At 39.4% G+C, this 23,651-nt stretch overlaps 1 protein-coding gene and 1 non-coding gene across 3 annotated transcripts in view; both read right to left on the bottom strand.

The window, feature by feature from the left end:
* Positions 1-12,857: 12,857 nt before the first annotated feature.
* The window catches only part of GPALPP1 (GPALPP motifs containing 1), a 42,437-nt gene continuing 31,643 nt past the window's right edge, over positions 12,858-23,651 (bottom strand). Inside the window, exons 8-9 of one of the 2 annotated variants that reach the window (XM_012465191.2) lie at positions 21,042-21,260; positions 12,858-19,775 (exon numbers count right to left, since the gene is read on the bottom strand). In XM_012465191.2, the coding sequence (XP_012320614.1) occupies positions 21,042-21,260 (219 nt within the window). In that variant the 3' untranslated portion in view covers positions 12,858-19,775. The remainder of the gene's footprint in view (positions 19,776-21,041; positions 21,261-23,651) is intronic. The other variant, XM_012465190.2, reaches the window with a different exon arrangement.
* Positions 17,642-17,746, bottom strand: LOC135273880 (U6 spliceosomal RNA). Its single transcript, XR_010341669.1, has one exon. It is a non-coding gene; the product is annotated as a U6 spliceosomal RNA (small nuclear RNA).

Raw genomic sequence — 23,651 nt, 5'->3', positions numbered from 1 at the left:
AACATAGGACGCTCTATGGAAAGGCTTTCTCTTGAACATTTTAAAGCATTGGAAGTGCCCAGAAATTACTTAAATGTCTGTCACTCACTCACCTAAACAATTGTCATCTCTTGACCATATTAACTAGGGCTAATAGTCCTTCTAATTGCCACAGCCCCACCAGCTTCTAGATGGTAATGGCCCAGCCGGTTTAAATGGATCTCCATGGTTACACTCATGCTCTGGTTTCCATGGTTACATTTCCCAGTCTCTCATAGGAGTTAGATATATATTTGAAATTTAAAAGGATTTTTTTTTTCTTTCTTGTCTGCCTACACAGAAATCTAGGGTTCAAAGGTCCAGGATGAAAGTTTCAGTGACCTCTTGGGAGGTTACCAAGGCGGAAATGGGGATAATATTTGTGACAGCTGTGATCTATCATGGCCTGAGGAAGAGAGCACTCAATTGGGAAATACTGGGGAGCTAGAATGATAACCTAATGATAAGCCTTAGTGTTTTGCTTCATTAGAGAAGGCGAAAAACTGGAATGAGAAAACAATGTCCGATTGTTTGGATGCACGGCTCCCAGGGCTAGGAGTAGGATGTTGTCCAGAGGTGGGGGTGGGGGCTCTCTATTGAAGTCCCTTTAAGATGCTCATTCATTTCTTTACCATAACAGTGTGTGGCCTCCCTGCATTCATTCCTCCTACAGTCCTCATTTCAAATCATCTTTCTTGGCTTGCTCGGCTAAACCACGCATCTGTTAACAAGGTACCAGCCGGGATCAAGACTCAGTTGGCTCCAGCTTGTCTTGGCGGAGGAAGACAGGTGGAACTCTAGTGCCTCCTTGTGGAATCGCTGACATTTCCAGGTCTACCTCACCTAGAAAAGAACGCACGTTTGTACTCTTAGGATTTAAGAAGTCTCCATTTCTTTTGATGTATCCATCTTTCCCTCCCTCCCTCCCACAAACTTCACTGAGTATCTATTATAGGTAGGTCCTAGAAATAACCAATAAAAAAGGTAGGATATTGCCTTCACAGAGTTCATAATCCATTGCAAAACAAGTCAACAGCTCATAGCAGTCCCAAGAGCTAATGGAAGGATGAGTGTGGTGACCTACTGGCTGGAAACGATGTGTAAGCTATCTAGCTAGAGGATATTTTTGAGCTAGTGTTCACGGATTCTCTCCCTCAAGGTTGAAAGATAAAATAATGACAATGTTTTATCATTAGGTGGATTTGTCATCAAAATAAACCAAAGGATAACATGTCGTGATTCCTGTCTTTATTTGGGTTCGTATGCTTGCTACCTTCCAAACAGCTCTGCAGGCAGAAGCAGGTACACCGAAAGTGCTGGCGGGAAAACCTGAGCAGCAGCTATCGGTGTTAGACCACATACGGCAGCCCCTTTGGGACATTCGCAAGCATCCAGAGCAGAGAAGGTAGGCATCTCCTTGCAGGAACAGGCTGTTCACTGGGCAGGGGGAGGGAAGGAGTGTGAAAAGAGTGGCAGAAATGAATGACTTTAAGTAGGGGAGTAAAGTCATCAAACTTGAATTTTACACTTTTGTTTTTATGGCATTACAATGATAACCAAGTTCCAGAATGACTCTCTGGCCCTGGATTGGGCGACTTCATTGTCTGTGCTTCTGATTCTTAGAAAGAGGGAATATTAGGGGAAGAGCCTGGAACATGGCCGCTACACTTACTGGTTTCTTGTGCTTTCTCTCAGAGATATTCTTTGCTTCCATAGGCAGATTTTGATTTAAAGCGAATATTGAATTCTCTTTTGGTCCTGCTGTGTGTGTTTGAGGAGCCCATGGATTATCCAAGTGGAGAGAGCGCCAGCAAGTAGGCCCTCCTTACTTTTTTTTTGGTAACACATTTTTCTACACTTCAGTATTCTTACTATATCTTGGAGATAGATATATAGAACTGACTCATTCTTTTAATAGCAGTGTAGAATAGAGGTAGAGTGGAGGTAACAATATATTTACGCCCCTTTTAGTGAGCTTTCAGAGGCCACATCAATTTATATTTGACCAGCAAATGCATGAGGGAGCCAATTTCCCACCACCTTTTCCAACACAGGGCACAGGGTGTTTCAACGTAATTTTTACTTTTGCTAATCTATCAGGTAAAAAGGGATTTCTCATTGTAGCTTTAGTTTGCATTTCCTTTTTATGAGTCAGGTTGAGTTTCTTTTCATAATATTTAAGAACTCTCTTTCTTTCTTTCTTTTCTTTCTTTCTTTCTTTCTTTCTTTCTTTCTTTCTTTCTCTTTCTTTCTTTCTTTCTTTCTTTTCTTTCTTCTTTCTTCTTTCTTTTTTTTTTTTTTGAGACGGAGTTTCGCTCTTGTTACCCAGGCTGGAGTGCAATGGCGCCATCTCGGCTCACCGCAACCTCCGCCTCCTGGGTTCAGGCAATTCTCCTGCCTCAGCTTCCTGAGTAGCTGGGATTACAGGCACGCACCACCATGCCCAGCTAATTTTTTGTATTTTTAGTAGAGACGGGGTTTCACCATGTTGACCAGGATGGTCTCGATCTCTTGACCTCGTGTTCCGCCTGCCTCGGCCTCCCAAAGTGCTGGGATTACAGGCGTGAGCCACCGTGCCCGACAAGAACTCTTTTTGTTCTGTGGATCGTGTTCAGATTCTTTGTCCATGTATCTGTTGGCTTGCTGGTTCTTTTTTTTTTTTCTTATTTTTATCAGCTGTTCAAATGCTAAGAATTTAGGCTTTTGTCTGTGATGTGAGTTGCAAATATTCATGTCTTTTGATTATGCTTTCTACGCAGAATTTTTCTTTAATATAGACCGATTTCTTGGTGTTTTATTTTAGGGCTTCTGGATGTTATGTGATCCTTAGAAAGTCCTTGCCAATCCAACATTATAAAAAAAAGTTTTATTTTGCATCATATATATAAAAAATACAAAAATTAATTCTCCTGTGTTTTCTATTAGAACTTTTATGGTTTCACTTGCTACATTTATAAATGTTTAATCTGACCAGTTGGGGTGGCTCATACCTGTAAACCCAGCACTTTGGGAGGCTGAGACAGGTAGATCACCTGAGGTCAGGAGTTTGAGACCAGCCTGGGAAACATGTTGAAACTCTGTCTCTCCTAAAAATACGAACAGTAGCCAGGTGTGGTGGTGTGCGCCTGTAATTCCAGCTACTCGGGAGGCTGAGGCAGGAAAATTGCTTGAACCCAGGAGGTGGAGGTTGCAGTCAGTCAAGATGGCGCCACTGCACTCCAGCCTGGGTGACAGAGCGAGACTCTGTCCCAGGGGAAAAAAAAATTTAATCAATCTGGAGCTTATTTTGATTTACAGAGATCTAAGGTATTTTCTCCCCACATGTCTACCCAGTAGTCTCAACACCATTTATTGAGTAATCTGTTTTTCCTCCCACAGATTTGAAATGCTGTCTTTACATTTGCATCTGTTTCAGAACTTTCTGTAGCAGATGAGCTTTAATTCCATGTAACCTTGTCCTTGAAGGAAAGTTCATTGTTTCTGCTGTTTTGTTTGCCTTGAGCATGTTTGTATGTGGAAGGAAAAGAGCAAGTAGTCAGGGAGAGGTACAGAGGAGATCCAGATGGGACCATGAGGGGAAGATGGGTTTTGAAAATTAGTGACAAAAAAAAAAAAAAAAAAAAAAAGGCCGGGCACGGTGGCACACGCCTGTAATCCCAGCACTTTGGGAGGCTGAGGCAGGCGGATCACGAGGTCAAGAGATCGAGACCATCCTGGTCAACATGGTGAAACCCTGTGTCTATTAAAAAAAAAAAAAAAAAAGAAAAAAGAAAATTAGTGACAGATCCAAAGAGCTAATGGGGGTGCCTACCTCAGCAAGGGAGGAGGATCAATGCATTTTCAAGGAGTTTCTGGTATAATGTGAGGTAGCATCCCTTCCTGCTCATGAAGCCCTCTGTCCCAGTTTGTCAGTCCCCTCCTGGACTCTCTTCTTCCCTAACTGGTCTGGAATTCATGTTCATCACTTCAGTGTTCCGTAATGGGCATTCTGCTCTCTTAGGTTTCCAGCCTGGATCATTGTTGCAATTCACCTTGGCACAGCTGTGCTGACAGACATGTCACACCACTGTTTCTAACCCAGGCCAGGAACTTCAGCTTTGCAGTCTGCTTGTCTTTGTTTCAGTCCCTCTCGCTTGGCCTGCAGTGTTTATTCCAAAGCTTTAAGCACCCCTATCCCTGCAGTTCCTTACTCTCAGCAAATGACCTGTCTTCCCTGGGTGGAATGCAGGTTCTCCACCTGGTGTCTGTGGTTGGGATTCACAGATTAAGAAACTGAAATTATATGTTAAAATTTGGGTAATGTGCCTTTTTTTTTTTTTTTCCCCAGCCTGGGTGACAGTGAGACTGTGTCTAAAACAATTTTTTTAAATGATTAGATGAAAACATGTCATGGCAAAAATAAAATTTAAAAATTAAAATTAAAAGAAAGCTTTGAAAAAATTTTTAAATAAAAAATAAAAGCTTCGTATTTCTCAAAACTCAAAAACTCTTTCTTTTTTCTTTTTTTTTTAAAAGAAAGAAAGAAAGAAAAAAATGAACAAGAGGAAGAAAAAGGAAGAGAAAGAGAGAGAGAGAATGGGAGTATTGCTTTCTTGCCCAGGCTAGAATGCAGTTTAGTAATGGGTATTGAAAACCTCTTTCATACCAATAATTATACTTGATGTAGACAGGAAGGAATAAGGGAAGAAAATAACAAACAAGCAGCCAACCAATATTTCATTTAAACCTATGAAATGCTATGCGATTACTGAGGAGTGATTTACTTCCAATTATCTAGTCACTTTTGGAATAGGTGTGAGGTGGTAATGTATGTTTTGTGTATTTGAAGTGGAGAGTTCTGTAAATGTTTATTAAGTTTACTTGTTCCGGGTGTGAGTTCAAGTGCTGAATGTCCTTGTTAATTTTCTGTCTCGTTGATCTATAGAATCGTTAGCTCTTCTTGTTACATTGATCCTTTTGCCATTATGTAATGTCCTTCTTTGCCTCTTTTGCTCTTTGTTGCTTTAAAGTCTACTTTATCAGAGGCGAGAATTGCATCTCCTGCTTTTTGTTTATTTGTTTATTTTTACTCTCTGATTGGTTGATAAATCTTCCTCCTTCTCTTTGTTTTGAGTCTTTGTGTATCGTTGCATGTGAGATGGGTCTGGATGCAGCATACCGATGGGTTTTGGCTTTTTATCCGATTAGAATATATATATAGGTTTAATACTGGCATTTGATGCTAGCTGGCTGTTTTGCCCATTAGTTAGTGTAAATTTTTCATTGTGTTAATGCTATTTGCTTATTGATATATTTTTGGAAAGGCTGATATTGGTTGTTCCTTTATATGTATAGTGCTTCTTTCAGAAGCTCTTGTAAAGCAGGCCTGGTGGTGGTGAAGTCTCTAAGTACTTGTTTGTTCGCAAAAGATTTAATTTTTCCTTCGATTATAAAGCTTAGTTTGGCTGGATAGGAAATTCTGGGTTGAAAGTTCTTTTCTTTAAGAATGTTAAATATTGGTCCCCACTCTTTTCTGGCTTGTAGGGTTTCTGCTGAGAGATCTGCTGTAAGTCTGATAGATTTCCCTTTATGGATAACCTGACCTTTCTCTCTGGCTGCCCTTAGTATTTTCTCCTTCATTTCAACCCTAATAAATCTGGCGATTATGTGCCTTGGGGTTGGTCTTCTTGAAGAATATCTTTGTGGTGTTCTCTGTGTTACCTGGAGTTGAATATTACCCTTCCTTGCCAGGTTGGGAAAGTTTTCCTGAATGATATCCTGAAGAGTATTTTCCAACTTGGATTCATTCTCTTCGTGACATTCAGGTACACCTATCAAACGTAAATTAGGTCTTTTCACATAGTCCCATATTTCCTGGAGACTTTGCTCATTCCTTTTCATCCTTTTTTCTCCATTCTTTTTTTTTTTTTTTTGAGACGGAGTTTCGCTCATTACCCAGGCTGGAGTGCAATGGCGCGATCTCGGCTCACCACAACCTCCGCCTCCTGGGTTCAGGCAATTCTCCTGCCTCAGCCTCCTGAGTAGCTGGGATTACAGGCACGCACCACCGTGCCCAGCTAATTTTATGTATTTTTAGTAGAGACGGGGTTTCACCGTGTTGACCAGGATGGTCTCGATCTCTTGACCTCGTGATACACCCGCCTCGGCCTCCCAAAGTGCTGGGATTACAGGCGTGAGCCACCGCGCCCGGCCTTTTCTCCATTCTTGTCTTCTCGTTTCATTTCACTGAGCTGATCCTCAACTTCTGATATCCTTTCTTCTGCTTGATCAATTCGACTGTTTAAACTTGTGCATGCTTCGCGAAGTTCTCGTGTTGTGTTTTTCAGCTCCATCAATTCACTTATATTCTTCTCTAAATTATCCATTCTCGTTAACATTTTGTCAAACCTTTTTTCAAGGTTCTTAGTTTCTTTACATTGGGTTAGAACAAGTTCTTTTAATTCACAGAAGTTTCTTATCACTCACGTTTTGAAACCTGCTTCTGTTATTGGAACACACTCGTAATCTATTAAGCCTTGTTCCGTTACTGATGAGGAATTGCAATCCCCTGTAGAGGGAGAGGCTTTCTGATTTTGAGTATTCTCTGCCTTTTTACGCTCGTTTCTTCCCTTCATTATATATTTATCCGTCTTTCGTCTTTGTAATTACCGACTTTCTAACTAGGTCTCTGAGCGGACGTCCAACTTTTGATTCCCAGCGCCGAAATCTGAGCAATCCACTGCGCCGGCCAAAACAGCGGTGTTAAGATTGATGGTGCTTTTCTGCCCGGGAATCTCCAGACTCTGCACCAAGAACTGGCGCGCTAAGGCGCCAGCAAAACCGCCACGCCGGCCACAGGAGTCGCCCTGGCGACCCGTGGGGCTCCTCCACTGGGAATCTCCTAGTCCGTGAGCAACAAATATTCGTCTGAAAGTGTGGTGTCCTCTCGTTCTCTGCACTTTCACTGGGAGGTACGTGCCCGAGCTGCTAGTCATCAGCCATCTTGGATCTCTCTCCAATGTGCCTTTTTTTGAGACATGGTCTTGCTCTGTTGTCCAGACTGGAGTGCAGTAGTGTGATCTTGGCTCACTGCAGCCTCTGCTTCTGAGCTCAAGTGATCCTTTCACCTCAGCTTCCCAAGTAGCTGGAACCACTACTTGGGAAGGCATGCACCATCACCCTCAGCTAGTTTTAATTTTTTTTTTTTTTTGTACAGACAAGGTCTTACTATATTGCCCAGGCTGGTCTCGAACTCCCAGGCTCAAGTGATCCTCCTGCCTTGGCCTCCCAAAGTGCTGGGATTACAGGCGTGAGCCCTGGCTCCTGGCCTAATGTGCCTTTTTGAGAGAAAAACATCCATAGTTCTCATCAGATTCTCAACACCCTGAAAGGTTAAAAACTTCTACTCCAACAAATTGAATATACCAGGTCTGATCTCCCTTAACTTTCTGGCCCTTTACCTCCAAGCTTATGACTACCCAAAACCATCTTTATCTGCTCTTCTCTGAGTTTGGAGGAAGTTGAGCCTCTCTCCCTGTTTATTCTGAGCCAGCCCACTTATACATCATCCCGTATAGCCTTCCCACTGGATCTGTTTTCTCTTAGTTACTCCAGCTCTCCCCTTCCATCGCTTCTTCCTTTCAAGCTGGCCTTTCTCACTCCTAAATGTACACATAACAGCAGCAGCAACGACACCCACAGGCCCCTCTGTATTCCTCTCTCGTTCTGTCTGTTGTCAGCTCATCCCTAGGCATTCCTAGTGCCTCCCCTCTGTGACCTCAATCAGTGTCCTGCACATATCTCTGTTCTCTGCTCACCATATTGCATAATTAGAGCTATTTCTGTGTCTCTCTCTCTTTCCCATTAGACTGTGAAGCTGAGGACCGTGTCTTTTTTATTTTTGTATCTCCAGACCAGTTTCACACATTGTGGAAGCTTGATAAATATTTGCAGACAAGAACTACTAATCAATTTAGTTGTTCTTCTCTAGATCTTCTTTTCTTACCATGTTTTTTCTTGAGATATCAAAACTAGAATAAGAAACAGGTTTTGCTTTTGCTTTTTTGAGATGGAGTCTCCCTCTGTCACTCAGGCTTGAGTGCAGTGGCGTGATCTCAGCTCACTGCAACCTCTGCCTCCTGGGTTCAAGTGATTCTCATGCCTCAACCTCCTGAGTAGCTGGGATTACAGGCGTAAGCCACCATACCCAGCTAATTTTATATTTTTTTGAGGTAAAACCCTCATAAAAATAGAGATGAGGATTTTTAGAAGAGATGAGGGTTTCACCATGTTGGCCAAGGCTGGTCTTGAACTCCTGACCTCAGGCGATTCACCCGCATTGGCTTCCTAAGGTGCTGGGTTTATAGGCATGAGCCACTGTACCTGGCCAATAAACAGTTTTCTAGATAAACCCACCATAGGTTTGTCCAAGTGTAGCACAACTTTTTTTTCTTTTGTATTTGTTTTTTCTCTTCTACTATCTAATATTCTACTAACTTTTTTTTTTTTTGGCTATAACTACATCCCTGTTTTTGTATTATAACTGAGAACTCAAAGCTCACACTCTAATAGGAATAATTTGTATTATTAAATGCCTAAATTAATGTCATTACTGCTCACACTGAAGTTCAGCTGCTTACTAGGCGGTATAAACAAATTCATTTAGGAATATTTACCTATGTAAGAAAAAAAAAATACTTTCTCTGTTTTTTTTTTTTTTTAAACAGAGTCTTGCTCTGTCACCCAGGCTGGAATGCAGTGGCATGATCTTGGCTCACTGCAACCTCTTCCTCCCGGGTTCAAGTGATTCTCCTGCCTCAGCCTCCCGAGTAGCTGGGACTACAGACACGTGCCACCATGCCTGACTAAATTTTGTATTTTTGATAGAGACAGGGTTTTGTAGTGTTGGCCAGGCTAGTCTTGAACTCCTGACAACAAGTGATCCTCCTGCCTGTCTCCCAAAGTGCTGGGGTTACAGGTGGGAGCCACCATGCCTGACCTTCTATTCTCTTTAGAATAATATATTTACAAGTTATGTAATGGCCATGTATGGGAGGCCAGCAGGATTACAGCATCATATGTGATTGCTAATTATAAACAACCATTTATTAAATAACTACCTCACCATAATGCTTTAAGAAAATCTTTTCCAACTACTCTACGTCAGGCTTTTAACTGATTGTAGTTTCTTTTTTCTTGTTTTTGCCTACCTAGAATATGTCATCTTCTTTTGGTAATCATACCTCCAGTTTCCTTTAGGGAAACATTATGGTGCACAGAGGCTAGAGAACTGCAGAGCAGCTGAGGAATCCAGTGGCCCACCAATGTCCTCAACCAATGATAATCATCAGCTGGGAGTTGCTAACTCTAGGCCCCTTGGGCCTGAAGTTACGGTGAATCTGGTTTCTACTTTGGCTAACCTCTTTCCAAGCCTCCTGTCATTGGACATCTCATAGCCAAGAAACAATTAATTGGCAGAGTCAGGCAGGCTTCCTTGCTATTGATTGGGCTGGAGCTGATTATCTTTCATATTTTTTTCATTTCCCTTTCTTCCTATTTTTTTTTTTAAGATGGAAATGCTAAAGAAATAATTTTGAATTGTACTCTGATTTATAAGTTGCAGCAGAATATGGTGAATAAACTGTGACAGTTCATTTCTCATCTACCTTGTTTGTGCTAAATGTACTTCTTGATGTCAGAGGATGTGATGGAAGCAAATCAGGAGGGGAGGGGCAGGCATTTTAGAAACAGTGCCATCATACTGGGCAGCACCTACCCTGGCTAAGTCATCTCTGAAGCACGTCGATGTGAGCATGTGCCCCCATCCCCTCTGCACATGAAAATTCATAACCATGAGACAGGACTAGCTGATATCTAATGAAAGGGGGTTCACATGGCCAGATGCTAACATTGGTAAACCTGTGATGAACAGACAGGTAGGTGGGCGAGACCCCAATTTGGTAAACACAGTGTCTGTACTCTCATTAGAAAACTGGTGGGAATCAAAGGTGCGATGGGACCATAGCAAGCATCAGATGTTTTTGCCTTTCTAGTATATGTTATCTTTGTTTCCAATAACATTTCTACTTTGTTTTGGGGAACTCTTCTGCCAAGTTCTTGGTCTAGGTGGTTTAGATAGAGTTTAACCCACCCTTTGGCTTCATGGGTGGAGATATGAATTAGCCTGGGTTATTGGGTGTTTTATCTCATGACCATGTGATTGATTTAGGATGAACAAGTGACCAAAGTTGAGCCAATCGGCATCAGTTCTTGGACTTCAGCAGGAACTACTGGAAAAGAGCAGCTTTCTTTTCACTGGTTTGTTAAACTGGCAGAATGTCACTTTAGACATGCTGCTCTCCAGTTTGTCCCTGTCTAGGAAGCCCACCTGAGGTGAGGTCCACACAAAGGAAGGCAGGCCAAGGAGCAGAGACAGAATCCTGTGACACATTTTGGGCACCCAGATCCAGTTGTACCTAAAGCCAGAGCTACGGTCTGGACTTTTAATTACGTGAGTGAATACATCTTTATTTTTTCTTCCTTTTTTGTTGTTCCTTTTCTTCTTTTTTTAATTATATTTAAAAAAAATCTTTTAATTATTTTTTTGAGAAGGGATCTCACTCTGTCACCCAGGCTGGAGTGCAGTGCCACAAACATGGCTCATTGCAGCCTCAACCTCCCCTCTCAGTCTCCCAAGTAGCTGAGACTACAGGTACACACCATCATGCCCAGCTAATTTTTAAAATTTTTTGTACAGACATGGTCTCCTGTGTTGCTCAGGCTGGTCTCGAACTCCTGGCCTCAAACAGTCCTCCTGCCTTGGCCTCCCAAAGTACTGGGATTACATGTGTGAGCCACTATGCTTGGCCACGTGAGTGAATCAACTATTAAGCCAATTTGAGTTGGGTTGCTATTACTTGCTGCCAAGAGTTCCAATACACGAATATTCTGAGGTCATAAGTGAGCCTGTCTACCAAAGTTGTCTGAGTATGTCCATTAGCCAGGTGGCTACAATAACAACCATCATTTATTGCTGGATTTTGTGCTAATTGTTTAAATATGTCATCTCATGTAATCCTGTTAACACCATGTGAGTTGCTATTGCCCCATTTAAGAGACAAAGACAGTTGAAATTGATTAAGAAACTTTCTCAAGTTAACATCCCTAGTGTTTACATCAGAATTGATTGCAGGCTGCTGTCTCCAAAGTTTATACCATGCTTAACTGGCATGGTATAACTTCCATATGTTAATCAGGGCTTAGTTGCAAACAAAGTAATATACTCTGATTAGTTTAAGCAGACCCAGAAGTTATATAAGCAGGAGTGTCCACCCACACTGCAGTCCTCCTCTAGAGAAGCCCCAGTCTCAGTCACAGCAGTTGACACCACTGATGCTTGGAACTGGGTGCCAGACATGCCAACTCTGCTGCTGTTGAAGATCTGGCCATGTCCACTAACAGGCCTATCAGAAGATGTTTCTGGAAATGCCAACTTCTTCCCTTTTCTCCCTTGGAATACCGATTGCATGTGGGTGCAGCTGATTGGCAGAGACCAGGCCACATACTTGTGCTCTAGCAGCAAGGGAGCCTGGGAAAATGAGTTTTGCCTTCTATCTTTTGAATCAAGAGGCTCAGTGGTCACAATCTGACAGTACAACATCTTTGATTCTAGAAATCTTAATCTTGATTCTATTAATCTTAATGTTAGATTCTAAACTGTAGTTTGACTGTAAACATTTTAAATTTTAAGAACCTCTAGAAATGTCATGTTTGGGTCAAACCAAGTTTGATCCTCATACTTCAGAGTACACAGAATCACCTGGGCAGCTTGCCCAAAATAGATGGCCCAACCATCTGTTTGGCCCACCCCCAAACCTACGGATGAAATCAAAACCTGATTGGTTGGGCACAGTGGCTCACACCTGTAATCCCAGCACTTTGGGAGGCTGAGGTGGGTGGATCACTTAAGACTAGGAGTTTGAGACCAGCCTGACCAACATGGTGAAACCCCCGTTGTTACTAAAAATACAAACAATAGCCTGGTGTGGTGGTGCATGCCTGTAATCTTAGCTACTCAGGAGGCTGAGGCATGAGATTCGCTTGAGCCTGGGAGCTGGAGGTTGCAGTGGGCCAAGATCACACCACTGCACTCCAGTCTGGGTAACAGAGTGAGACTCTGTCTCCAAAAAAAATCTCTGATAAGGTTAGGGCATCTATGGTTGTAATAAGCTCCCAGGGGATTCTGATGAACACCCAAGTTTGAAAGACATTGATTTTGCTGACAAAACTGGTCATCATTTTTGTTCAATCATTACCTTCCATTTGCTTAAGCCTAGGTATTACATAGTTCTGGTAAATACTCAATAAAGATGCAGCCCCACTGTGTGTTCATATATGCTCACTGGAAAGATTATAAATGTGATTTTAAAAAGCTCTTTATGATTTGCTGGTAGAAGGAAATACTCTGAAGCCATTTTTTCTTTTTTTTTTTTTTTTTGAGACGGAGTCTCGCTCTTGTTACCCAGGCTGGAGTGCAATGGCGCGATCTTGGCTCACCGCAACCTCCGCCTCCTGGATTCAAGCAATTCTCCTGCCTCAGCCTCCTGAGTAGCTGGGACTATAGGCGCACGCCACCATGCCCAGCTAATTTTTTTTTTTGTATTTTTAGTAGAGACGGGGTTTCACCATGTTGACCAGGATGGTCTCGATCTCTTGACCTCGTGATCCACCTGCCTCGGTCTCCCAAAGTGCTGGGATTACAGGCATGAGCCACCGCGCCCGGCCTGAAGCCATGTTTTCATATCATTTTCTTACAGGCAACACAGTATAATGGATTGATTAACATCTTACAAACTGACAGGTTAAGAGAGAGTTTTAAATCTTTATTGATAAACTGTCATTTGACTGCAAACATTTTAAAATTTAAGAATCTGTTTTCAAATATGACAGTTTTATTAACCAATATACAAGGCTGTTGGGGAAGAACACAAATTTAAATTCAGTTAAAATGAAGACTGAAGAATGATCACAATTTCTAGATTTATTTGCTGGTCAATATTAAAAATTGTATCTGTACCTGTTATAAAAAGTAGCAATCTTAGGCTGATGATTAATTGCTTTTGTTAAGTGTGTAGTGTGAGTTAGGTATTATAGTATTATTTATCCTTAGTTGAGCAAAATGTGTTGCTTTCAGCCATCACCTAGAAAGACAAAAATCATCATGTTATATACATAAGCAACTTCATTTGTTCTTTTGCACCCAGTGATTATAAAGGAACAAGTTGATTTTCATCTCAGAGCTCTGATTGTATGAAGATAAAACTAGTAGTAAATCCCTTATCATATAGCCTGTTTGGCCAACATTACCCCATCATAAAGAAAACAAATGGAAGCTCTATAAAGGACAGGACAGTGGTAAGTAATCAGAGGTATGAATATGAACTTTGAAATGCTTCTTTTCAATATTCTTGAATGGGTTCTTGAAATTTGTCCAGATCTCAAAACAATGATGCAGCTTTTATTATTTGTCTTTCATACCTAGTTCTGCTTGACTTTGTCTTTTATTTTTTTTAGAGACAAGGTCTCTTTCTATCTCCCTGGTTAGAGTGCAGTGGCACGTTCATACCTCACTGCAGCCTTGAATTCTTGGGCTTAAGTGATCCTCCTGCCTCAGCTTCCTGAGTAGCTCGGACTACAGATGCATGCCACCATGCCCAGCTAATTTTTTAATCTTTTTTTTTTTTTTTTTTTTTTGTAGAGACAGGGTCTTGCCATGTTGCCCAGGTTGGTCTTGAACTCCCGGCCCTCAAGTGATCCTCCTGCCTTGGCCTCTTGAAGTGCCGGGATTGCAGATGTGAGCCACTGTGCCTGGCCTTTTGTCTCTTTTTAACATTCTTTTACCTACTGTTATCTTTTCTTTGTCAGCAAATACAGAAACGGGTATCTAAAAGTAAACTTAGTTGCTTTTGAAATTATTACCTTAGCTGCGAAAGCACAGTTATGTAAGACTTCAAAGTAACATTAACTGGTTAATTCTCCCAAGGAAAATAATCATAAGGTAGAGACCACCCTTTGTAGATTATCTACAGCCCACTAGTGCTCCCATCTTGGGCTCCCTCCCTTTTCAATGTTCTGCATTTCTGGGGCATTCAGTCATCTTATACGGCCCCAAGTCAGCCAGGGACAAGGACCTTATAATCTGACTATTCCTCTTAGGGACTTATCTATTTTAAAAGGTGCTGAAGAGAGGGCAAAGTGCAGTGACACTGAATTATCACTGGCAGTAGAATCTTGAGCACTGTAGCAGCTGGTGGTAGATGTTTGAAGGATGAATGCTTTTAGGCATTCACTCAGCAGAAGTGACAATCCATTCTTCATAAAGCAAGTATTGCCGGTTCTGGTGTTTGTTGCTATGCAACATAAAGTGATCATATATTTAGGAATATATAATGAAAAAACAGAACATATAACAAGGGAGAGGGGATTATTTATAGGAACACATGTAAGTGCAGTGGTTCTTTTTTAAAAATTTAATTTCTATTTAGAGACAGGGTTTTACCATATTGGTCAAGGTAGTCTTGTACTTCTGGCTTCAAACAATCCTCCCACCTTGGCCTCCCAAAGTGCTGAGATTACAGGTGTGAGCTACCTTGTCTGCCCATAAGTGCAGTGGTTCTTAAACTTGAGTTTACAAAGAATGGCCTGGGATAATTGTTAAAAATGAAGATTCTCTGATTCTAACCCCAAAGATTCCTATTCAGTAGGTGTGGGCCTGGAGATTTGCATTTAAGTGAACTCCTAGGTGATTCTGATAGAAATGGTTAAAGGATTACAAATTAAGAGACAGACTGATCTACTGTATTTTTCAGTCCCTAAGTAAAAACATGCTACTATGTCCAGAATTCTAAAGACTTGACTAATAATTGTTGAATTCATCTGGTGCTATTCAGTTCTTAAAAAGAATGTAAGTAACCCTTAATAATTAGGCCCAGGAGGAAACAAGTAATTTACAACTTCTGAAAAAAACAGCTATTCTTAAATATTTATGGTTTTGATGATAAAGTATAGGCTCAATGTTCAGTTCAATGTATTAATGTTCCCACATACAGGATGTTTGCAGAGCAAGGGCCTAAGAGTGAATTCAGACATATTTGGGGAATTCTGAAAGGCCAGCAGGGTAGACCTTTGGTGTAAGAACCATCTGGCCAACTCCAATGTGATGTTTCTAACTTGGTTAAGTAGTATTCTCCATTGGAGGCTGGGTGCAGTGGCTTACGCCTGTAATCCCAGCACTTTGGGAGGCCAAGGCAGTTGGATCACTTGAGGTCAGGAGTTCAAGAACGGCCTGGCCAAAATGGTGAAACCCCATCTTCACTAAAAATACAGAAAATAGTCAGGTATAGTGGCAGGCACCTGTAATCTCAGCTATCAGGAGGCTGAGGCAGGAGAATCACTTGAACCTGGAAGGCAGAGGCTGCAGTGAGCTGATTGCGTCATTACACTCCAGTCCGGGCAACAGAGCAAGACTCTGTCTCAAAAAAAAATGTATTCTCCACTGGGAAGCTTCCTTTCACCTCCCAGGACTGGGTTAGATGCCCTTATATAGGCTTCATAGTATCAGTAGCAAGACCCAACCCTGAGCCATCATATTTCTCACAAATACCAGCCACACTAGTCTAGTTCTTCAAACACCAAAGAACTACTGCTTCAGGGCATTTGCATATGTGATCAGTCACTTTTGACACTGTTAGCTTCTTTTTATTTTTTAAGTTTCAGCTTAAATGACACATCTTCAGAGACTTCTTATCACCCTAACTAAAGAGAATTCCCATTCTCAACTACTTGTTCTAGTCTCTCACTACCCTGTTTTCTTTCTAACACCTATCAACAATGTGCAATTACTTGATCTTTTTTACTCAGATCTTTTTCTGCTCTCCCCCTAGAATATAAAATCACAAATCAAGGAATCTGCTTTACTTATCTGTGAATACCATATAAGTGACCAGCACAGTATCTTCTCGCAGAGAGGACTATGCCTGCCTGGTTCACCATTGTGTTCTTAGCACCTACCACATACTGAGGCATTTAATAAATTTTTATTGAATAAATTAACAAACATATAAGTTCCTCAAAAAATACTTATTATAGGGAAATGATCTGAGAAAACAAAGGCTCTCTTTTTGACCCTACATGTTCAGATTCCTATCATTCAACACGTAGCTTTTAATGTTGCAAAGCATGTCTTTTGGTCACTTTCAATTTGGGAGGTAGACAGACCAAACCAAACCAAAAAAACTCATAATTAAACAATCCAGAAAAAATCCTACCCACTGTTACATGTCCTGTGATATGAGGAACAATGGAATCTTGGTTGTAACACAGTGCCATCGTGCTCTTAAGAGCATTTCCAGTTTGTCTGCCTCGTGTTTCTAAATAAACAAATATCTATACAGTTACATTAGGATAATGAAAATCTGGCAAGCGAGATGGAGTTAAAAGTTGTTGCTGTTGTTTTTTACAATAGCCTACGATGACCTGGTTGGCCAGAATAAACCTTTACAGAATATTCTCTACCAATACTGCCTGCTTCAGAAAAGCTAATAATGTTAAAACAAAACAAAAATAAAAACTACAATTTCTCAGATATAGATAAAACTTTATTTACACATAAAAAATTACACTTCAGGAATTATGTTTCTATAAACAGTCTCTTAGTAAAGCTGAAAATGAAAAGGTTGAAAGGGGCAGTGAACAGCTTTTTAATTGTGCACATACTGCAGTCACAAACAATTTTTTAAGCTGCAAAAAACACCTCTTCTAAGTAGCATCAGCTTTTGAAACTGCAGACTTAAATCTCACAATGGCATCAAAAGCCAAAGAAAAATAAAACAATACTCTGAAATAGAAGACTTGGCTGTCGATGTTAATTGGGGGCTATCTCTAACCACTTTCTATCATGTTAATTCTTCCTCTTAGGTGTAATTCAACAAATAACTTTTTTCTAATAATACCTATCACTGCATGGAAAAAGTGAAAAGAGAAGTGATAAGGGCCTCCTATAAATATAGTAGTTTAATATTAACATTATCTACCCTCAATAAAAACCAAAAAAACTCATAATGTTTTGTGATCAAATTAATTATACAATAACCACAGATACATTCTAAAGCAGGTAAGCCTTGGTACCACGCAAATCTCAACCTCACTTCTAAATAAATCGTTAATTCAAAGAATCATTCAATGTTAAAATGATAAATTAAATGTCAAGTGATTGCTACATTTAAACCAGATTAAAAATTCTTAGATCTTTTTAAGAGCAAGACTTAATTTACTATGTTGTGCCCAACACAAAAAGGATTTCATTTATTTGCTAAGACGGTCTTATTAGGGGTGTAGCCACCATCTCTCTTTTTTTGTTCAACCCTCTTTACTTCCACACCTGCTAAACCCAATAACCCCACCATTTACTTACCGGTAATGTGGTTACTATTTGAAACATCTAAATCTATTGAAGATGACAATTTAGAGAGCTGGACAAAATCATATAATTTCAAGTATTACAAACTTAAATGGCACCTTCAATTGTAAGAACATTAAAAATATCTACTCCATTATATGAATGTAGTGTTACTCTTTTTTTTTTTTTTTTAATATGGATCGCTTCACGAATTTTTGTGTCATCCTTGTACAGGGGCCATGCTAATCTCTGTATAGTTCCAATTTTTAGTATACATGCTGCCAAAGCAAGCACCAGTGTTACTCTTTTTTTCTCCTTCATTTCTAAATTTCAAAAGAGGCCACATTCCCGTGACACTTGGCCAAGAAATGTAGGAAATTAAAAAGTTATTATTAAAATGTCTCCTGCCAGATGGACAGGAGATTTGATTCAGTTAGGCCTTTTGCAGCTCCGGAAGTGGGGAGGGGATGAAATAAAGAACACCTTTGCATCCTGTGCAATAACTGCTTTGTCCTTTTGTGGTCAGTATTTTTGAATTGGGATTAGTCTCTCCATGGGGCAAAACAATCTCTGAAACTGGCTTTACATTTTGTTAAAACTGTCCTCAGGTTGGCACAAAAGAGCTCTAGCTCCAAGGCCAGTAAGGTGGTAACTCCTGGAAGCATTAGGCGGAAAGCAGAGGTTTCTCTTCTTTATGCCAAGGTCATGGTCACTCCAAAGGTGAGGCATAAAACAGTAACTACGTAACACAGAAATATCCCTATTCTCTTTAAAGTAGGAAAACAAACCAAAATAAGTCTCCAAAGATGACATTTTTACTTTAAAAATACAAATTTCTCAAAAATATATGTTAAGAATTTACATAAGGAAGAAGAGCTAGAAAATACTTTTTCCTTTCATTGGGAAAAAATTGTAACAAAATTAAATGAATGCAATGGAGATACTCTTGTACAAAATTTTGTGTTCAGAAAATACTGCTCATTAAAAATGACATTTTTAGTCAAAAGGTAGCTCTGTTCAATTTTGAGTAGACAAGAAACTTTTTCAATTTGTTTAGGAGAATAACTCATCTTCTTAACAGCAATGATCCTTTAGCTCGCTATGGTTTACATTGATGGTATGGAAAAAATATATTGTACTACTATTATTAGAGGGAGAATAATGTGTACCATCATATAAACAGTTTATTCAATTTTCATAAAGCTTACATGAACTGGGAATCAGAATCTTTTTCCATTAAAAATTTGTGTCTCATCAAAACTAGAATACCAGTGGAACAACTGGGATTAATCTGCAAGAAAATATAACTTATAGAATTGGCATTTGTTTAACAATAGTTTAATAGTTTAAATAGAATTTCTCATCTTATAAATTTATTATTTTTAGAGGCAGTGCTTAAAGTATTACAAACTTATAATACTCCCAATTAGGGGGGTTATAATGATAAATTTTCCATTTCCATTTTTGTATTCAGGGATTGATTTTTTTCTATTCATAATCGATATAAAAGATATGATCCCCGTAAATTAGCTACAAACTGTTAAGTACAGTATATAAATGGGTAAAGTGAGATCATCCCAAAGCAAAGTTCCAGGACTCAGAAAGCTTTGGTTGAGATCATAGAGACTGAGTCTTGCAGATGTCACACTGCTAACAGTTAATGGCATACTTGTCCTGATTGCCTCCCCTAGAAATACTAACTACTAAAGTTGGAAAAACCAAAATCGTTTTTCCTTAGCACACGAGATAACCCAGAGATCTTTCTGACTTAAAAACAATTCAAGAAATGAAACAACAAATAAAAAGCCCTGAGTGCTAAAACAAGCAAACTGATTATAAAACAGACAAAACTCCATACCCTCTGTTTTCAAGTAAATTGTATTCACTGGCTGCAGTTTAAAGGGAAAAAACAACCACTTTCAAAGTCATGTGTTTACAGGAAGGACTTGACACACTCACTCTAGAACAGGTTAGGTGTATTTGATGAGGAGATCCAGGCTGTGTTAGAGATTCAGCAGTCAGTCCTAATCAGACCTTAGAGGGTATTTGTGAGACACCACGAAAATCAGGGGGAATGGAAGCCTCTTAAAATAATTATTTGAAGAAAAGCCCGTATGTCCACAGAAGCTAAAGGCACATAGAATATTCTGTTCTACATAAGAAACATTAGTTTTATGTTTCCACATGACCTTAAAAGGACACACGGAACAAGGCAAATTTGTGTGGTTTTTAAGACTAAAGTAATCTTTAATCTTAAGAAACCAAAAACAAAGCTGGACAAAGAAAATTCTTCAACTTTTCTTCATTGCACAGGGAAATCCCCCTGAGGTAAAAATAAGAAAACTCAGTAAGTTGGAAATATTTCTAAATTTAACTGTATTTTCCTCAAAAATCAGATTTGAATATTGATAGAGGTTTCATACAATTAAAAATCATAAAGATTTTAAGAAGCAACCTCAGCTTTTATGTAATTTCTTTTCTACTTTTCCTTTTCTTTCTTTTTTGAGATGGAGTCTCTCGCTCTTGTTGCCCAGGCTGGAGTGCAGTGGCTTGATCCTGGCTCACTGTAACCTCTGCCTCCCAGGTTCAATCAATTCTTCTGCCTCAGCCTCCTGAGTATCTGGGATTGCAGGGGTGTGCCACCACACCCAGCTAATTTTTATTTTTATTATTTTTATTTTTAGTAGAGACAGAGTTTCACCATGTTGGTCAGGCTGGTCTCCCAACCTCAGGTGACCCACCTGCCTTGGCCTCCCAAAGTGCTAGGATTACAGGCATGAGCCACTGTGCCCAGCCTCTTTTTTTTCTTTGAAAGAGATGAGGTCTCACTTTGTTGCTCAGGCTGGAGTACAATGGCACAATCACAGCTCACTGCTGCCTCGAATTCCTAGGCTCAAGGGATCCTCCTGCCTTAGCCTGCTGAGTAGCTGGGACTACAGGTGTGCTCCATTGTACCTGGCTAGTTTTTTTTTTTTTTTTTTTGTAGATATGGGGTCTCACCATCTTAAGCAGGCTGATCTCAAACTACTGGGCTCAAGTGATCCTACCACATTGGTCTCCCAAAGTGTTGGGATTACAGGCGTTGAGCCACTGCACCCAACTTTATATAACTTCTTAATCACTATTCTGAACCCTTGTCAGATTGGGCTATGGATGAATATTGGAATAGTTTTGAACCTTAACTTATAGGGGACCTTTCTAAGCAATAAACATTTCCTAGTTGGGATTTTGTTTAACATACAAACTACCAGCAAGCCTCCTTTCTTCATCTTTAATAAAGCATGCATATTTACTCAAGCATCAATCCACACCTTCCTTTGCCATTGCTCACAAGCTAAATTTTTATTTTAGCATTTTTAATAGCAATATCCTATTAGGTTATTATGAGGGAAACGCTATTTTTTCTAGTAAGCCATATTTTTCAACCCACAAGGCTGACTTTTCAAAAATCATAGTTTACTTATAAAAAAATGTAATTTTTAATCTATTGTAAAAAGAAATAGATTTCAGCACAATTATTAAAGACAACACTATTTAGAAAAGTTCACATTGATCAGCATTAAAATATACCTCACTGAAATATACTTACTTATAAAAACATATTGCCTTTGCCATGTGAAAATCTGGTGTTTAGTTCTCTAGATTTTTTTATTAGGGCTTTTTTTTGAGCTTCATCAAACCGATTAACCTTGAGATCCTTATCACGGTCAAATGGTATTCTCTCTTGAGGCTTATTTTTGTCTTCAGCAGCCTTACTCTTTAACTTTTTGTGATGTATGTCCATAAGAGATTCTGATCTTTTTGATTCCTGGAGAGAACAGGAGAGCAAAAATAAAAACTGTAGTTTGTATAGATTACTGATAGAATATGATCATGAAATGGAATAATTAGATAGTAATGGTATACATTAAGGAGGGCTATTTATAAACCCCAAATAGTTTTTTTTCCCCAAATTCAAGACAGCATTTATAAAGAAAATACATAATGAAAAGCATTATGGTTATTTAAATATTAGACATCAGAGTACAAACCAAGAACAGGGGTGTGAAAGAAAGAGCAATTATATTGTCACTTCATAGATGTGCTGGTCTTTGAAGGCTATATGGATGGATAGGAAGGGAAGGCACTGCCAGGCTGAAGCAAAAACAAAGGTAAAACACAAGAGCACAGATGTGGCAAAATTCAAGGTGTGCAGCCTATGTTGGCACGTTCCATAGCCAATTTTTGTTCCTTTCAGTTTTCTGTTCTTTTTCTTTTTCCCTTAACTCCCTCATTTTTCTTTTCTTCTTAGCTAAGGTAGGTGTTCACATTTTCAGATGTATTTAGTAAGACAAGGTCTGAGCAAAAATAATTGATTTAATAAACTAAGGATTACAGACCTCTGAGTATTGACTAAGGTAAAGGATAGAACAGTCTTGGATGGAAGGAGCAGGGAGGGGGATGGAAAAGGAGTTATAGGTAGTACAGATCAGCAGCCTTCAAATTGGGGAATAGAAGTTTGTGGAAGATGAAGGCATGGGTAATTTTAAGGTTATTTTTCCATGATTCTCTACTTCTTCATGTAGTCTTTCTTACAAGTGATTTGGCCTAGACTGCATCTTGTGAAGGTGCCTTCCCTTTCATTATAGCCCTTTCTCATTTAACAAAGGAAACTACAAAGCATTGTTTAGGAAAGCAAAAGTCTTCAGGGTGTGAGACAAAAAAATCTGAAATACTAATCAAGAAACTGTAAACACAGGAGGGCTCTGTGTCCTGTGTCTGAAACACATTTTTCCTAAGAGTGCAGTGTCCTTTATAAATGGGTATTTTATTGAAATGTTCTGAATTCAGATATATTGAAGAATGGGTAATGGAAGAAAAGACAATTTTTGCTTAACAACCATACCTCTTCCAGGCCCTTCCTGCCGCCAAAGAATGTATTTGGTGGGGAAGGAGTGAAGAAAGCTCAGTAAAAGCAAAATAATAAGGCACTAGTGAAAAATGCTGAAAGTGACAGTATCTTATTCTATCCAGAAGGTAAAACAGCACCTACATCAGAATTCAAAGTGTTATATGAATGATCATTAACACACTTATTCGAATGGAAAAAATGAATCAGAAAGTAAGTCTGGTCTAGCTGATCTGACAACCAGAAATGACTTTGTCAATTAGGTTATGTGATAGACATGTCTCGTAAATTAACTGAACTCAATCTGGAGCCATAAGGTCTTAGCAGAATGTACAAAAGATACATTAGTAAATATGTATTTAAATTAGCACTATTTGCATTTTCCTATCCCTGCTCAATATACTGGGTTAAACAAAGTACCCCTTAGTTATTTCAAAAATATTGATAAAGTCTTTAGAAACAAACTGATTAGCAAATCAAGTGCTTTCCAATTCTTTATGTTCAACAAAATTGAAGGAGGCAAAAAAAAAAAAAAAAAAATCAAATATTGCTAAGAAAAAATAGGTAATCAAGGCCGGGCGCAGTGGCTCATGCCTGTAATCCCAGCACTTTGGGAGGTGGAGGTGGGCGGATCACCTGAGGTCGGGAGTTCGAGACCAGCCTGACCGACAGGGAGAAATCCCGTGTCTACTAAAAATACAAAATTAGCCGGGTGTGGTGGGATTATAGGCATACCTATAATCCCAGCTACTTGGGAGGCAGGAGAATCACTTGAACCTGGGAGGTAGAGGTTGCAGTGAGCCGAGATTGCACCACTGCACTCCAGAATGGCAACAAAAGTGAAATTCCATCTCAAAAAAAAAAAAAAAAAAAAAAAAATAGGTAATCAATACATGGAGCATGGAGAAATAAAAACTTAAGTTCCAAATTCAAAAAATCTGCATTGCAATGATGGTCCTGATGCTTTCAACACTGGTAACAATGGGCAAGTAACTGAAGTCTCATTTCCCTAGCTGTATAATGGTGTAGTAGTCATAATAATCTCTAAATATATTAGGGAGAAGTTAAATGAGCTAATGAATACAAAGGATTTAGTACAGTGTTGGCTATATAAGAAACAATAAATGCTAAATGTTAGATTTATTGAGCATTTACTATATCCTCATAACATCTCTGTAAATGTTATTATTTTCATTATATAGACTTGGAAAGAATGAGAAAACTTATTAATAGAATCGATGTGAAAAAATCAAAGGAGATTCTAATGAGTTGACAGTTAAGAAACTATTAATAATAGTTTTTGTAAATAGA

This window comes from Aotus nancymaae, unplaced genomic scaffold (genome assembly GCF_030222135.1).
Source record: "Aotus nancymaae isolate 86718 unplaced genomic scaffold, 86718_ANA_hifiasm-v0.15.2.pri h1tg000009l, whole genome shotgun sequence".
NCBI classification, from domain to species: domain Eukaryota; kingdom Metazoa; phylum Chordata; class Mammalia; order Primates; family Aotidae; genus Aotus; species Aotus nancymaae.
Note: the sequence above shows the minus strand (reverse complement) of the source record. Positions and strands in the feature narration are given on the sequence as shown.